The sequence below is a fragment of the Ochlerotatus camptorhynchus genome, unplaced genomic scaffold, assembly GCF_037179485.1.
Source record: "Ochlerotatus camptorhynchus isolate MF236.1 unplaced genomic scaffold, CSIRO-AGI_Acam_v1.1 ptg000008l, whole genome shotgun sequence".
In the NCBI taxonomy this organism is placed as follows: Eukaryota; Metazoa; Arthropoda; class Insecta; order Diptera; family Culicidae; genus Ochlerotatus; species Ochlerotatus camptorhynchus.
The window spans coordinates 299,042-317,305 of NW_027040500.1; the positions used below are offsets into that span (position 1 = coordinate 299,042).

General features: G+C 38.4%; 3 protein-coding genes across 5 annotated transcripts in view; 1 reads left to right on the plus strand and 2 right to left on the minus strand.

Moving 5' to 3' along the window:
- Window positions 1-18,264, minus strand: part of LOC135698986 (transcription factor Maf-like) — a 197,038-nt gene that overhangs the window by 135,305 nt on the left and 43,469 nt on the right. The gene's annotated exons all lie outside the window — the stretch shown is intronic.
- Window positions 1-18,264, plus strand: part of LOC135698883 (solute carrier family 35 member F5-like) — a 96,618-nt gene that overhangs the window by 58,741 nt on the left and 19,613 nt on the right. The gene's annotated exons all lie outside the window — the stretch shown is intronic.
- LOC135697872 (keratin, type I cytoskeletal 9-like) lies at window positions 11,175-11,967 on the minus strand. Its single transcript, XM_065217736.1, has 3 exons — window positions 11,959-11,967; window positions 11,332-11,857; window positions 11,175-11,272 (listed from the first exon to the last, which is right to left on the minus strand). Exons 1-3 carry the CDS (start codon window positions 11,965-11,967, stop codon window positions 11,175-11,177), a joined length of 633 nt encoding a protein of 210 aa, XP_065073808.1.

The following is an 18,264-nucleotide window of genomic DNA, read 5'->3' on the forward strand; positions in this document are numbered from 1 at the left end:
TACATTATGTGAGGCTGAATCACATGTACCAGCGAGTCAGTCGTGAATGCTTTTCAAGTTTCCAACGAGGCATCCAGCGCAAACTTATGCTACACCCGAAATCCTTTTGGAGCTACGTGAACGAGCAACGCAGGGAATCCGGCCTCCCATTGTCTATGGAATTCAATGGAGAAGTTGCTGCCACCGTTCAGGATACCTGGCACCTTTTTTTTCCGAAAAGTTTGCCAGTGTATTCACTAATGACGATCATATTAACCTGGCTGCCAGGAACGTTCCAGTAAATGATCAAACGCTGGGTGCAATTGATATTAATGCTGAGATGATTTCTAAGGCCACGACTTTGCTCAAATCATCCTTCAATCCTGGACCTGATGGAGTTCCATCTGTATTTTTGAAGAGACATATTGCTAGCTTGTTAATTCCGCTTCTTCCCTGTTCCGAATGTCTCTCTACAGTGGCATATTTCCATCTTGCTGGAAATTTGCGCCCATGTTTCCCGTCCACAAAAAAGGAAGGAAACGAGCTGTGGATAACTATCGAGGAATTACATCGTTAAGTGCCGTTTCGAAGCTATTCGAGCTAGTGATTATGGAACCGTTGCTGTACCATTGCAAGCAGTATTTGAGCGCTGATCAACATGGGTTTACTGTCGGCCGCTCTACAACCACTAATCTGCTGTGTCTCACATCGTATATAACCGATAGCATGTCGGATCGGGTTCAAACGGACGTTATTTATTCAGACCTATCCACAGCATTCGACAAGTTGAACCATGCTATTGCGATTGCTAAACTCGGCAGGCTCGGTGTATGCGGTAATCTTCTGAGTTGGTTTCGATCATATCTTACCGGTTGACAACTAAAGGTTGCCATAGGAGATTGCAGATCAGCTAGCTTCTTCGCCACATCAGGTATACCTCAGGGAAGCCACATGGGATCGTTGATTTTTATACTGTACTTCAATGACGTGCATCTGGTCATCGAAGCTCCTCGGCGATCATATGCAGATGACCTCAAAATCTTCCTACGAATCTGCTCCATTGCTGACTGTCACTTTCTTCAACGTCAGCTGAATGATTCGCTAGTTGGTGCAGGTTAAACAGAATGGTAGTGAACCCAGCCAAATGCTCCGCTATTACATTCTCACGAAAACAACAACCGATAATATTTAGCTATGACCGGCTTGGCTCGACAATCGAACGCGTGGGTGAAAGACTTGGGTGTGATCTTGGATTCGCAGCTTTCATTCAAGCAATACATTGCATATGTTGTTGATAACGCGTCAAGAACTGTTGGGTTCCTTTTTAGGATAGCTAAAAACTTCACTGATATCTACTGTCTAAAATCTCTCTATTGTTTACTTGTTCGATCGACGCTTGAGTATTGTTCAGCGGTTTGGAACCCAAACTACAACAAAGGTGCCGAGAGAATTGAATCTGTTCGCTTTCTTCGTTTTGCGTTGCGTAGAAAATCTTGATGATTAATCCATTTCGATAACCCAGTTACGAAAACCGTTCCCAATTTATCGATCTAGAACTTCTCCGGACTAGAAAAGACACAAGCACAGCCCTAACCGTGGCCAATATCCTGCAAGGAAGGACAGATTGCGAGGCTATCCTGAGGCAAATTGACCTGAATGTTCAACCCCGACCGCTTCGTAATAACCTTATGCTAAGGCTGCCTCTACGTCGCACAAATTATGGAGCATACGGTGCGATTTTCCGACTGCAGAGAATATTCAACAGAGTTGCATCTGTTTTCGACTTTCATTTCTCCCGTGATGCACTTCGTCGAAAGTTTTCTTCTGTTTTTCGCCGGCAGGAGTAACTGACTAAGATATATAAGATATATGTTTTTTAATGATTTTTTTTTTATGTTATTACCATGCTTGAATGTAATTTTTTTACTATAGTTGATAAGGTTAACATCATTGGGGCTTCATCCAGCCTGTTGATGTAAAACAACAATAAAACAGAACCTGCGGCTTGTTCATGAGGGGCTGTTCATAAACTATGTAGACAGTTTTTGAGATGCGGAGATAATCTTCCATACAAATATTTCGAAAATTTTATGAACCGGAACCGTAGACACTCATCAACACTCCCCTCTTAGGTGTCTACATTGTTTATGAACAGGACCTTAAGACTTATTGTCACATTAATGTATCAAATAAATAAAATCAAATAAAATAGCTAGCAAGTTAACCAGCACATATAATTTATAAACCTCCACTATATGACCTGCATGACCCTATGAACTAAGCCCTACATAGTTACATACGCATTATACAATAATTTGTCGCCAATCTTCACAGCCTTCGGCAATGAACATAGAACGCTTACTCACGTTCAGTACTTTCAACTTTTAGTAATTAATTGCCTCACTATTCGAACACTTCACAACAATGAAGTGACTTCATCTGCATGCATCCAACCTCATGTCGATTCTTTTTCAATTGTCTTATCAAAGTGCATTATTATGTTGATTGCACCTTTTACCTTTCAAGTTACTTAGTCTTTTGTCTTACTTCTGAAAGCCTAGCCATTTACACGACATCATTGATAATCAATTTCTTTCGAATCAACTCGTCAATTTATTTGTTAGAGTTAATTGATCTATTGTCAACCATGTGCTAAGGATGAGTCAAATATGTCGACCGGATCATCAAAGCTTTGACAACAGATTTCTTGATCTTATTCGTCAATAAAACTGCATACATATATTTGCGTTGAGATTCACCTGCAATATGTGCATTCTCCTACTGGTGTGATGATAAAATATCGACTAGGCTCGTTTCATGGCTCGTAAATCAAATCAGCTATAGCTTCTGGAGATTTCAAATCGATTTACGCTCGAAGGCAACATGCAGCAGATTATAATTATAGAGCCCACTAGTGAGCAGCTGTGCGGTGGACCCAAGTTGCATCGCAGGCTACGTTTTAGTGGTTAATAATGGTCAGATTCAACGAACGATTTACTTTTTGGTTGGAAATGAGCAGCATGATTTATTGCTAGAAAAATAACTGTTCGAATTCTATGCAAAGGAGCATCAAATCATACGGTAGCAAATGGAATCATATTCATTGCTTGTTGATGGATGATAATATTAGGGTAGACATCGCAAGCACCACACTTCAATTATGATTCTGGCATAACGCAAACCATACATAGTGGTGGAATGGCTGCTCCATTTCAGATTTCGAAACGATTGAACTGCTGAATGAGGGTTGGTATTAAATGTTCCATGAGGGCAGATCAACAAACTAAGGATTTTAATTCTCGAGCGTTGGTATACATAAGAAGTAAGTTTTTGGGATAATTTATCACGTGATTTCGAGATTAGTATGAGGTGAATCATGCTGGGGAGTGTATTTTGCGGTTCTGATTTTTTTTCGGTTCGAAATTGAATCGGCTTCCCTGGGCATAGAATTTCGGTTAAGTGCTGCGGAAATGCTCCTAGATGCATGAGTTAATAGCTGGCGTTATGTTTCAGTCGGTACGGATGGAAATCTCTTAAATAAAGATAAACAAACAAACACAAATTTATACCATCCACGGAGAAGATAAGATATCAACATTTCTGGCTTTGTTTAGCTAGCTGAACTAATATATTGTAGCAATATCTCTATTTTCGGCAAGTTATTAGGCAAAATTGAATGTCCTTGCAAGACTTTTGTCTCTGAATGGTTTTATTTTTTCCCCATTAGACAGTAGTTGAAAATTTAATTTTGGTGAGTTTAACAATTAAGAATTATTCTTTAAGGTGCCCCCTTCGCTCAGTCGGTAAAGGCGCAGCTACAAAGCAAAACCATGCTGGAGGTGACCGGTTCGGCCTAGAAATTTTTCAGGTTGTAAAATTTCTCGACTTTCCTGGGCAATAGAGTATGATTGAACTTACCACACAATTATACCAATGCAAAAATGGTACAGGCATCGATGCGATGCGATAAGCAGTAAGAGGCTGCAGAAAATACTCGCTAAAGATCATTCCAATGGTCTGGGCACTTTGAAAAAAGAAGATGGCTCTTTTATTATTTCTACAAATGAAACGTTAGAGTTGATGATGAGAACGTATTTTCCACGTTATATTATTAATTCGAATGAAGACCAAAACGTAACGTAACAGCAATTGGTATCGATGAAACCAGGACGGATATTCATGAAATATTGAATAAAACGACTGAGTTGGAGAGCTGATGCTTGCACTTTGGCCAACAAAATCTTTACTGAAAGAAAAGTTGAATGGGCGATTGACTCCTTTGAACCTTTCAAGTCACCAGGTAGGGATGGATTTTTTCTTGTACCACTACAGAAGGGAAAAGCGGTTTTAATGCCTATTCTAACAAAGATATTTCGAGCAAGCTTAATATTAAGCTATATACCGGCAGTGTGGCGAAAAGTGTGGATTATTTTTATCCCATGCCTAATAAAAAGGATAAAACATCACCAAAATCCTTCAGGCCAATAAACTTATTGTCGTATAAACGTCTATAATGCTAAAAATAATAAAAAAAAAACAATAGATGAACACATAAAGTCATCATATTTAGTTACAAATCTTCTGAGTAAATATCAGTTTGCATACCAGGAAGGTAAGTCATGAGTAACAGCACTCCATAAGATTGTTACAAAACTAGAAAGATCTTTTGAAGCAAAAGAAATTTCACTTGCTGCATTCCTTGACATTGAAGGTGCATTCGATAATTCGTCTCACGATTCAATGACTACAGCTATGATGAAACGTGGTTTCGATCAAAGCATAGTAAATTTGATCAATGAAATGTTATCAAAAAGAGAAATATCAGCAAACCTTAAAAGCTTACTCATCAATGTAAGAGCAACCAAAGGATGGGGGGAGGTAGCTCATCGATTTTTCCGGTTCGCCTCCTAGCATCGTGCTATAAGGTACCAGGCGATAACCAGGATAGTTGATCGATAACTCGATGACGTCATTTCGTTGGCGTCTGCAATGAGAAATTCTCATAGCAGGCGTTGACGATGGGACGTTGTCGAGTTGTTGAATAGCAACTATCGTGGTAACTCACCGATTACCTGTCGATCTGCCAAATTTGGAAAGACGTCTGCATTGAATTGTCTCATATAATAATATTCCGCGCACTATATCACAAGAAATTGCGAGTAGCTGAGTGGAAAGGAGATAAGTTAAGCATTGGGTACAGGACCAAGTCTCCCCTGGGTGGTGCAAGAAGATGAGCGCAATAGAATCATCAAGTTGCCATAAGGCACGGAATGAGACTATTGCATGATTGGGTAGTCAAAGTCTTCCATACGTTAGTCATTTCAGGTGGATTAGAACAGGTTTAGGTTTAGGGTGGGCGTTGGCCAGATTTGGATTTTTCAGATATAATCCTAAATAGGACCTAGATTATTTAATACACTAGTAACCTCAACTTCTAAAATAGTAGTAGTTACAGTGCCGCATTATCTAACTACCACTGCCTGCAACTAATGTTGGAGGGGTCAGCAGGGCTGATTACGGATCAAAACTAACATAACTCTAACACTGAAATGATCCCGAAACTAACGCTCATTCATTGCACTTTGAGTCATAAAGTAGTTTTATTTATTTTCCTACTAATCTATCTACACACTTAGTTTTTTCTACCGAGCTCGGCTGTGTGGGTCTCGGCGGGGAGGGGGTTTTGCTGAGATCTCGGCGGGAGTGACATTTGATTGCCGAGTCTCGGATAATGCCTTTTCTAATAATCTGCCTACGTTTATTTTATTTGTTATCTACTTCATCCCTTTTTTATTTGTCTGCTCTTCTTTCCTCTTCTCTTCTTTTGTTTTGTTTGTTTACATATAACTAATACTAATACCTCCTTGTTTTCTCTCTAATTTGTCTACTATGTCCCACCATCACGATGAGAGATGAGCTACCGTACATGGTACACGCTCATATACACTCCCAAAATAGTATGCCGCAAGTAAGTATATCACAGAGGCAACTAAAGATCCAGAAATGAAAACCGATAACGCTGAAGATAATGACCTGTGGTGATTTATATGACTAAATAGTATTATTTATTTATACTAACCTAAACACAACGTGGGGTGACCCAAATCCAAACGATCACTAACCAAAATAATAGACTTATCTTTTTTCAGCAGCACTACACCAGCCAGCAAAGTTCAACAATCCATCGTTGCTTATGCCTTTGTTGTCGTTTAGAACCAGTTTTGCGAGGTAGGCGACGATTGTGCGTATTTCTCGCGTAATTTTTGAAAAGAGCCTATTTATAGCCTGAACAATACGTAAAGAGCAAATTGAATCATTGAACGTCGCGTGAAAGTGGAACTTAATGAAGGCCTAAGTACTTTTTCGTAGTTTTTAGTTTTCGGATTTGAAAGAGAGCTGATGCAGAAAAACGCGGTCCCAGGTCCTTACATATCAAAGAGATTTATGGTAAAATCGCTTGTGTATCGTGTATTTTGCGAAACTCGTTGTTGTCGTTGGTTCCGGGTTTGAATGGATACAAAAATTTGAGCAACGGTATTATGTGATATGAGGGGCTCGGTGGCCTTAGAGCAACCGTTTTTGCGTACTGAGCAGAACATCATGAGTCTAATCTCAGGCCCATCCACATTCAAGATTCGTCAATCGTTTTATTTGTTAATATGACTACATGGTAATAACAGCAACTCGGTGATTAAAAAGGTGCTCGTCTGCCTAGTGGCAAACGTTTTTGCTTACTGAGCAGAAGACCGTGGGTTTAGTCCCAAGCTCCTTCGCGTTATATGATCGTTAGGACATCAATTCAGCTTATCGTTTACCAAAACGAACCCTGATGCAAACCCAACCCTCTTATCCAACATCCCAGTGATTCCTCGTGGAAGTGCAGAGGTGTTCTTGGCTTCCATCAAAGCGAGTGTCATGTCAACACAATCCTTCCCATTCCTTTCTTGACCTGTGTTCGGGCGCGGCCGGCGCTGGTATTGCCTAATTTAAGATCACCAGTTTTTACACATTGAGGATGATTGCTAGTCCCAAGCATCGTCTATTGGTTCTCTGTGTAATTACATCTGATCTGGCAATAACAGAGTAGCAACCGTGGGCGGTCAATCAAGCTCAAGCTCAAGCTCCAGCTCAATGTAAGAGCAACCAAAGGATGCCTGCAAGGAGGCGTGTTATCACCTCTATTGTGACACAAGACTGAAAATCAAGTGGGAGCAGGAGTAACTGGCCCAGGGACAGAAATATCTGTTGCTATGGGTAGATGGCCAAATGTGTTACAAGCTGAAATCCAAGCAATTTTAGAGTGTTCCATTATTTGTTTGCGTAAAAACTATAAGAGTTCAAACATATGCGTCATGTCCGACAGTCAATAACTTCAAAAATAGTCTTGTCATAATCAACTTATATTGGGTTCCTGGTCATTGCGGAATTGAGGGAAATGCCAGAGCTGATGCACTTGCAAGACTCGGGGGCGACCCCGGCGTAGAGGTAAGCATCCATACCTCTCACGCCAAAGTCACGAGTTCAAATCTCACTCCCGGACAAGTCACGAATGACCCAAGAGCGTTAAAGTGACTATAATAAAAAAAAAAAAAAAAAAAAAAAAAAAAAAAAAAAAAAAACTTGCAAGACTCGAATCTTCTCATAAGATCATTGGTCCAGAGCCCTTTTGTAGCTTATCGGCTGCATCTCTTAGAATGGAGCTAAAAGCGTGGGAATCTTCAAAAGTGGAGGAAAACTGAAAGAACAATTCTATTGCTAGGCACTCGAGGCGATTCAGTAATCCAAACATTTCTGTGACCCACAAAATCCTGGAACTTTTTAAGAAAGATCTTAGTATATATACAGGTCTTATAACAGGTCATTGTCCGAGCCGTTATCACTTGAAGCTGATTGGAAAACTTCAAGATGATGTATGTCGCTTCTGTGGCATAAAAAAGGAAGACTCGGAACATTTTGCTTTGCAACTATCCGGCAATTTTCAATAAAAGGCGTAAGTTCTTCGACAAGGGGCTTATAGAACCCTTTGACATTTGGATAACAACTCCCAGTACGGCAGTGCACTTTATTCGAAGTGTAATGGCTTGCTGAGATAACGCTATTAGTCAAACAATGCCGATCACTCCTAATAAAAGTGATACGGCATCTTGATAGAGCTAAAGAAAGAAATGGGGAATATATCACAACAGATCAGAAAAATGGTCGCAGTGATGAAAATACCCGACAAGCAAAAATAAAATAAAAAAGAGGCTGTTCATAAACTACTTAGTCAGTTAAGGGGCGGGGAGGGGGTGGCAATGATCACGGCCCATACAAATTTTAAAAATTTTGTATGGACAATTGTCTACGCAGGGGGAGGGGGGTCAAGAATTAAAAAAAAACTGTCTACGTAGTTATGAACAGTCCCTAAGCTTGAAAAACAAAGAAGAAGACGAAAAAAGAGAAAGAAGAAGAAGAAGAAGAAGAAGAAGAAGAAGAAGAAGAAGAAGAAGAAGAAGAATTAAGATGAAAGTTGAGTGCAAATGTCCGATATTTTGTTTTGTTTTACAGGGTCACTTCGAATTTTTGTTGTCGTGAATCTCAGAAACTAAAAAAAATCTTGGAGGAAATTGTAATCACATGTAATTGTGAAATTAAACATTTGAAGTGGAAGTGCATGTATAGCCAACGTGGCGGCCATTTGTGGACTCTACAAGGAATAACCTTAATCACTCTTTTGCAGATTATGGTGATTCCTTGAAGAGTCCACAAATAGCCGCCACAAAGGCTATACATGTACTTCCACTTCGAATGTTTAATTACACAAATCCCCGAAATCAGTGCTCCATTTAATTTGAAATTGCTACTTCATGTATGCTGCAGTGCAGCAAACGTGAAGTAACAATTTGAATGTGGCACGTGTCGTAGAAGCTGATATTTGTGCACTTAAAGTTTCGAATGTCACAGCGATTCACCTAGATTTTTACCATCGACATATGGAGAGTAAGGTGACATATAGGAGTTCTAATCTAATGTCAAATTAATGATTCAGCCATGTTGGATTTTTATATGGGACAGCGACCGAGTCTGTTTACAATTGGCTCTAAAGCAGCAGTTGCCCAGTAACGCTTGGTAGATTACCTTTTCGTGGTGCGTTACTGGCATTAAGATCTACCACCGACGCCTGGTTCGAACTACTTCAAACGAGGGGAACAGAATTGTTTTGTAATCAAAGGAACACATCTTAGTCATTTTTACTTTTTACTTGTTGATAGTGAAAAGACTCTAGTTTGAAGTGGTTAATTCTGATGCATGGTCATTATCGGTGTTATTGCTTGATTTTGTTGCAAAGGAATTCGTTTTTGACTGCAAAAGGGGCGCGCCTTTGGAGGGTGTTCCAACTCTCCAAAGGGTATAAAGAGTGGGACCTTACAATTAAAGTCGGATCCTTGCGATAAATACAAGAATGACAACTGTATCAAAACCGTTTACTTCTTCATTTCTAAATAGTGATGGAGTAATACTACATGCACTAAACAAAGGACACGGGGTATACCACAATAGATCAAATAACTGATCGCAGTGGATTTATGTCCCGAACAGAGGAAAGAAAAGCAGCACTTACCGCCCCCCGCGATCTTCTCGTCCATATAGTGAGAAAGCTGTATCACCATGATATACCCACCATAATGGAGCGTAAATTGATCCCGAACATCCCCGTGCGTTTCAACTTGCTCTGTATACCTTATGATGTTTCCAGAGAATTCGGTATGCTACCGTATGTGTGATAATGTTTGCACCATTGAACAATATCAAAATTAAAAAAAATCTCAAAAAATTCGTTTTCGAGTTTTTTTTATTTAGGGGAAATGTTGGCTTCGGCAATACCTTAACCTATTAACGTCAGGGGGGTTAACAACGCCCTTGAGAGCTCAATTTTGGCATGTGGATACATTGTGTTTCAGAGCAACTATTGGCCAAATTTGAAGATATCCCAGGTAACGGATCTACTTTGTGAAATATGATTGAATTTAGAAAAAAAAACCTGTCCGAATTAAAAAAAAACAGTAATAAGGGGGAATGTACTGCAATATGTATTCATTCCATTTTGGCATAACCATTTAGGTATTTTATAAAGCCATTAGCCGTGGCCTCAGATAGCCTACTCCCTACAAAGTTGACCATCATAATTTAAACATTTTTAAAATGAGTTTTGCTTTAAAATCAAATTGAAATCACAATTTGATTTCAGTTTACAATTAGTATAAAATATTACTATTATTTTGGTGTACTTTTCAAACACGATTGGAAAATTTTACGATTTTTGCTCTCACTCACTTTTTTATTTTTTATTTCTCCATTATCGAGATTTTTAGCTCATTGGCTTCCAGTATTATTATTATTTTAACCGTTAAAACCGAGGGGGACGACTCTAATTACGATGCAGAAAAGATTGTGTTTTGAGGTGGCTAGCTGCGCGCACGCTGAGTAGATAGAAAGAAGATTGATGACGATTCTGAAGATTTCCTGCAAAAAGATGATGCGCGATGCAAGTAGATGCGACAAATGAAAGAAGATTTTTCGAAGATTGATTTGCTAGTGTGAGATTTGTTGAGCATCTAAACTTGAGATTCAGATGTGTCGCTTCTCTCGGTTAAAACGAACAATACGAGAGCAACTTTCCCAACTTTCCTCAGATATGGGATAAGTGGGATCAAATGGTTTGGGGTCTCACATAGCCTGGTCAGCAAAGGCACGGTATTACCAACTCTGAAGGAGGCGAGTTCGAATCCCGGTTCGGTCGAGTGTCATTGTGCTTCCCTAATAAAAAATAACCATAAAAGAGAGCTTAACGACGTGCTCGGGGTAGCATTCAAACCATTTGTGGGATAGTTTACCCATCGGGGATACAGTTCGTTTATGGTATTTGTTTATTAGGGCTGCCATACAATATAAAAAAATCATGCATTGATGGGCATAGAAAGCACTCAATTAATAACTGTAGAAGTGCATCTAGAACACTAAGTTGAGAGCCAGCAATCCAAGATTGAAATTTTGTTTAGAACATTATTTTATTTACAAAAAATACATACAACCTCGTACTCCTAAGATGTTATTAACAAATAGTTGTTGTGGTTTCACTTAAAAATTCCAAAATATACACATAAAATAGTGAAAACTGTCGGTACACAAATAACACAGACCGGGTTGCCATCGATTTACCAGCTCTTCCATATACCAGATCCACCGTTACTCCATCCAGCAGAATGTCCTCCAATGCTTCCACCAGTCGACCAGCCGTTTCCTCCACCATAACCTATGTGAAAAAATTCCTTGAATATCAAATGAAAATTACCTCCTTAATTAATGGTTTACCTCCAGTCGACCAGCCATTTCCGCTGTTATATCCTCCTCCCGAGCTCAATCCATTTCCGGCTCCAGTCCATCCATGGCTGCCACCCGAGGAACTTGGCCAACCAGTGCTTCCACCATTGCTCCATCCACCTGTATTTCCAGACCATCCTGCACCACTTGATGGCCAGGAAGATGCACCAGATGACCAACCAGAAGATCCAGTTGATGGCCATGCATTGCTCACAGTGTTGACATGATTGTACGACTTGGCGTAACCCCCACCATTGGACCATCCACCTCCTGAGCCTCCTTGATTCCAACCAGATCCTCCCTTGCTCCATCCGGATCCACCTTGGCTCCAGCCTGCTCCACCCTGGTTCCATCCTCCGGACGATGGCCAACCCTTGTTAGATGAAATTATCACGGCACCATGGCCACCTCCATAGCCACCACCATAGCTTCCTCCGTGACCGCCAGAGTTCCAACCACTTGCAGCCACTTGGGAACAAATAGCTACTGCCACCAGACAGCTGGCGAAAATTGTCAACTGGAAAAATATAGTTTGTATGTTACGCATTGGTTTTTCTAAATTGACCCCAAGCTCCCATCCTTATAGTTAACTTTTGTTTTAAGCAATCCAATATTTACTTTGAACATAATTGCGATTTAATCTTTTGATCCTTGTACTGTAATAAATTGTAAACACGTGCCTTGAACAATTGATCAAGCCAAACTGTACCGACAACCATGCGCGTTTGGTGTTTATATATCGAAACGAGTTTAAAATAATTCAACTGCTTCACAACCGTTCAAACGAATCCGAAAGTGAAACGATGCAGGCATGGCCTTTTTCACGTAGCCAATGTGTACCAAATGAGGCACACTCAAACTCATGGCTCGAGATAGTCGTCATCATCATCAGAAATTTGTATGTCGAGCAATTTATTATTATTATTGATTTGCTTTACTTCCGCTTTCCGTTTTCTTTATTTTTTCCAATATTATTATTTTTTATTTCATCTTAAATATTAAATAACATTTATTTTTTTTTTATTCGGTTCTGATTTTCATTATCATTTACTAAATGTCCTTTATCAATATTTGTATTTTGTATGTTTACAATTTTTGTGTCAAGTTTGAATTTTTATTGATTATGTTGATTATTCATTATTTACACCTTATTCATCATTGCTGATCCTTATAAGTTTTTAATACTCAATTCGATTTTTTAATTAACATTCATCTTACAATCCTTACGCTTGTGCTGCATTCAGCGATTAATATTAATAGAATTAAAGAAAAGACCAATGTTTAGGTTGTTTTCGAAAAAAATAAGAATGTTTCTCGAGTAGCATTTGAAAAGGGCCTATCAGCTTTTGAAAACAAAGCTTGCAATACCTAATTTTAGTTTACAAAAGCTGATTGGCCCTTTTTAAAATATTTCGCGATATTTCACGAAACATTTGAATATTTATCATATTATTCATGATACACATATTATTCAAAATACACGCGCTGTAAGTAGGAACAGTGGAACAAAATCTAATTTTACCAAGATAATACCGGCAAATACCGTAATCCGGGGGCAATTTGATCACTTAGTTTTGTAAATATAGAAATAAACTTCATTGGATTAAGAAATTGTTTTCTGAAATCATGAATTTGATAACAAATGAGGGTGTTAGAAGGAAAGAGGTGCAAGTGACTTATCAGAAAATGGCAGTTTGCAAAGTTGAGCGAAGTTTTTTGAACGCTATCCACATTAGGGGCTATCCATAAATTGCGTAGACATTTACGGTTCATATTATCTTAAAATAGTGTTCGTTTCTATTTGCCACTTGCACCCCTTTACTTCTGAACCACTGGAAATGAGATAAAGGAAAAATTGTTGACGATATTGGTGCAAGAATATTTGTGAACGCTCTGCAGTCTGTACTAATACCAATTTTTAAAAATTGGGGTTTAAGAAAATTTTCAATATTGTGAAACTTTGACATTTGCTTGGAGTCTTAAACTATGAAATTTTTTCGAGATTTGTGATTTATAAAAACATTTCGTGATCCTAAATTTAGAAAACAATAAATAGAATTGTTAATTTATTCATCAATCCGGGACACGCAAAATTAAGTACATGAAAAAATTCCAATATCGCAGATTCTGCCCTGATAAAAATTCAAGGCTTTGAGACTTGGAAGAATTTTCAGCGTTCTAAAACTTTTAAGATCTATTGTATAGAATTTGCCAAGAATACCATAAGACTTTTGGGAAGAATTGAATCGAAATTAAAGTGATAATTAAAAAAAAAATGCTGAGGAAGATTTCTAAAAAAAAAATAAGGAAAAAATCCTAGGAGGTTCTGGCTAAATTTCCAAGATAATTTTGAGATGAAGTCCTAATAAATTATGAAATGAATCGCAAGGGATATCTGTGTAGAAGAAAGAAAGTTCTGAATTGAATTCCTAAGTGATTCGGAGGATAATTTAATGGAAACCGTGAGGAGAATAACAAGACAACCAGGACAAGCAGGACACTTATAATGAGACTCTCAAGAGAATTCGGATTTGAGTTCAAAAAGAATTTTATGCAGAATAAGGTGTTCTGAGAATAATTTCAAATGATTTCATTAAACGAAAAGGTTAAACTGATGGTATATCAGTAGCATTGAGAAATCTATCGTTCTACACAAATACTTATCATATTAAGTGTTTTATTTAGTTTTAGGACAATTTTGAAATACCAAATTTTAAAATATTGATATGGGTTGAAGTTGACGGGTTTAATGATTTTCGAGTAAATTTTTAGTATTTGTTCTTATTTAATTCGGATTCACTGAGCCAGAATAAGATGCAAACGTATATTTTTAACATAAATTAAAAAAAAAAAGATTTCTTAAGGGGAAGTTTACCACCCGAGAATATTTTTTTTCCGGAGCGTTTTTATTTTTCTATAAATATTGGGAAAAATTATCAAAAACCCAAGAAAATCAGTTTTAACTTTTGCCATGATGACTTATAACAATGTTTTTGTACGTGAATTTTCTTTGAAAAATTCGAAAAAAAATGTGATTCTTTTAGTTTTTTGATATTTTAATATTTTTAAACAAATCAAAACGTATTTTTTTTAGGAGTGATGAACTTCCCCTTAAGATGAAAGTTAATGCTTTTCCGTTGATACTGAATCCACACCCGTTCAAACCACACCCAAATTCTTAATGCACCAATACCAACAAGCATTGCTTTGGCTCTGTAAAGTTTATTCGAATGAGCCTGTACAAATAAAGTAATTAACAAAAAAAAAAAAAAAAACAAGCATTGCTAATTAGAAAAATGGGAAGAATTGCAATTTTGAATATGTACGTAAACACAATATTATTGCATAATTATAATAATTCAACTACTGATATGGTAATTTCAATTTCAAGATTCTAAGTTCAGGGCAGGGTGCCTTCCATTCATTTTGGCTAAAAAAATGTTTTATGAAATTATGGAATAATAAGATATTATAATAATATTTTGTTTGTGTAAGCAACAAGAAAAGATTGTGGAGTTTATGTTTGACACATAATATCAGCCAATGTTACTGCATGAGAGTAGCAATAAGCGATTTTGTCATTTATCTCACCCACTCTTCGCTCTTCACTCTTCGCGAAGAGGCGATCAGAAAATCGCTCATTGTGGCTCTGTCAAAGCTAAATTTGCAGGTTTTATGTGTCAAACACAAGCTTAAAAATCTTTTCTTGTTACTTACACATACAAAATACCATCATAATATCTTATTATTCTATAATTTCCTAAAACATTTTTTTAGTCAAAATGAATGGAAGGCACCCTGGTTCAGGGTAGTCTTGCCGTAGTTCAGGGAAGGCCTGCCGAACTTCAGCGAAGTCTTGATGAAGTTCAGACAAGCCCTGCCGAAAGTCCTGCCTAAATTTGAAGATCAAATTGGTTTACAAAATATTGTATTGATCAATGGCAAAGGTGGATGATTTCTACAATATTTGAAGATATAGTTCAATTTATCTTATTATCTTTAAACATACCAAGATATAACAGAATACCTTCATCAAATAGACTGAAATTTTCGCAGAATATCCTCAAATACTTGTGAAACAACATGTGAAAATTGAGGAACCTTTTGATTTGAAAAAATATTTCATTTAGCAATGGCAAAAGTGGATGATTTCTAAAATAGTACCATTTATTTTAAAAAATATCCAGATATATCAGAAAACCTCCATCAAATAGGCTGAAACATTCACAGAGTATCCTTCAATTAGCTTACACATTAAATTGTTTTTTTTTTTTATTATTTCACAAATTCACGAGTTTCCAACACGACTTAGAAATACTCTCAAATAAGAAATATTTTTACTATTTATTTTTAAGCACTCTTATAATGGAGTTATTGCGATAACGCATAGATGACATTGCCGAATAGCATCCGTTTTCAATTATCGATAATTTTCGCAAAATAGAATAGAAATATCAAAAGAAATTTTACAATATGCATCAATTACTGCGAATGAAAAACGTCACGCGCGAGCTTGATACTGCTGACGGTGCTGATGGTTTTTCTTGCTAATTCATTCATGGATCACCTCGTCGTGTGGCTTTTTCAACCTGAAGCATGCTTACGCACAGATACATGCAAAAGCCAGTTGATTGCTTAGGAAAACGAAATCTAATGCTTGTAATTGCGTTACAAAAAAATGGTTTGCATTGAAATAATGCATTTTACAGGTATGTTGTCTTGGGAGGAAATGTTCCTAACAATATTTTGAAACGATCTACGGGAGTGAAATATGACCTTTCATACGAAATACTTGTGTAATTGATGAGCAAAGTTAGCGACCACTATGATTGTGGTCCTAAAATTGAACTAAGAAGAGAATTTAAACAATAAATAAATCTTGTAGAAATTTGCCAGAGATTGCAATTTTAGTTCTTTAATTTAGCACGGAAGAGTTTTTTGACGTTGGACTACGTCTTTGATTTCTATATGGGGGTACACTTTGTGAAAACCGAAAATGGAATATGTAACAAATCAAGAAAGATTTTGAACGTTAATAACTCAGCTGCCTATAGCGGTGCCGGTGGTGTAGTGGTAAGCGTGATTACCTCTCACCCCAGCAGGCCTGGGTTCAATCCTAGTCGGCGCCGCCGGGATGTTCTGAGGCATAACATCTCTGATCACGCCTTCCTTCGGAAGGGAAGTAAAACCGTTGGTCCCTGGTTCATGAGTTGATGGGTCGATAGGTAGGATCCAGGTGTGAGAGCTGCCTCCCTGGCGTCGGTAGCATTGGTGCTCAGCACGGAAAACAAGATCGAAGGAAAATAAATCAAAGAAAAAAAAAACTCAACTGCCCCTGGTCCAATTTCAATAATTTTATCACCAATCGATCAGCTATATGGCTACGCATCGATAACAACGCTTCCAAAGTTTAATTTACAGCAAGAAACTATTGAAAAACTGGTAAATGTCCAGCATTTTCCAAAAGCGTCGAATTAACTAACAAATCCACCAATTACCTACATGCATATGCTGCTTCCCCAGCACAGTCGTCAGAGAGTAGTAAGTAGACGAAACAAGTCGAAGTGGCATTCGCCTGCGATCCTCGGGCGCGTGCGAATAGGGAGGATGGAATTGCGTAATATTTTGCACACTCATCGCCACATTTAGAACCAAACGCAAATTCTTCGAGATAACTATCATCCGTCGTTTGGCTCGCCGTGGCGTTGTCTGACGTATCTCCGGTCTGATTTACGAAGTGTGCTGAAGGTGTTCCTGAAAAATGAGATCCGTGATGCTGTCACCTACACTAAACATGCCAAGCGTATGCGGCCATGGATGTCATCTACGTTTTGAAGTGACAGAGACGCACTCTGTTTGGTTTTGGAGGTTAAATCATCACCAACTTTGGCAACAAAACGGCTCTTTTCAGGGCCACCAAGCTTATTACAGTAAAGAGTACGAATATAATTAATCTGCCTGTTTGTCCATATTCAGAACCAACGACCACATAAAATGCTCATGTAATCAAACTGGAAGCAGGTGTACACATTATTTTGATCAACCTTGATCAACTTTGAATCGCCATGTCCGGATATTTTCGATGGAAGAAGCAACAATCTAGCATCTAATTCGACGAAGACGGCAGGAAACATTTGTGAAGCCGAATTATTTACGAAAGAGAGTGTCAATGTAGATAGGACCTATTGAAAAGTGACGCGAGATTTGTTTTCCATACTGAGCTCCAATGCTACCGACGCCAGGGAGGCAGCTCTCACACCTGGACCCTACATATCGACCCATCAACTCATGAACAGGGGACCAACGGCTTTACATCCCGAAGGAAGGTGGTATCAGATATGTTATGCCACAGAACATGCCGGTGCGACTGAGATTGAACCCTGGGATGCTGGGATGAGAGGAAATCACGCTTACCACTTCACCACCGCCACCGCTAACTTTCAAAGTGTTGCCATTGGCAAACCTACGCAAAATGAAAGGAACCAGTGTCGCTACTTGATAGCAAACTACTCATGATGGTAGGAGTCTTTGTAGCTTTTATACCACTGCAACCACATCATTCTGCTCTAACCTGAAAAGATTTAAAGCAGCGCTGCTGTCTGGTATCAGCTCATTTTCACTTCGGACGGCGTGGTCAGCAATAGCAGCAGTAGGAAGGTGGTGGCTAGTCCACTTTTCTATAACCCAACAAGCAACAATTGACTGGTCGTGGCAAAGAAGGTGCCAATCGTCATCGCAAATTCTTCGAGATAACCACCATCCGCCGTCTGGCTCGCCGTGGTGGTGTCTGACGTATCTTCGGTCTGATTTACGAGGTGTGCTGAAGGTGTTCCAGAAAAATGAGATCCGTGATGCTGTCACCTACACCAGGGCCATCAAGCTTACATCAGTAAAGAGTTGAAATAGAATTTATCTGTGCTTGTT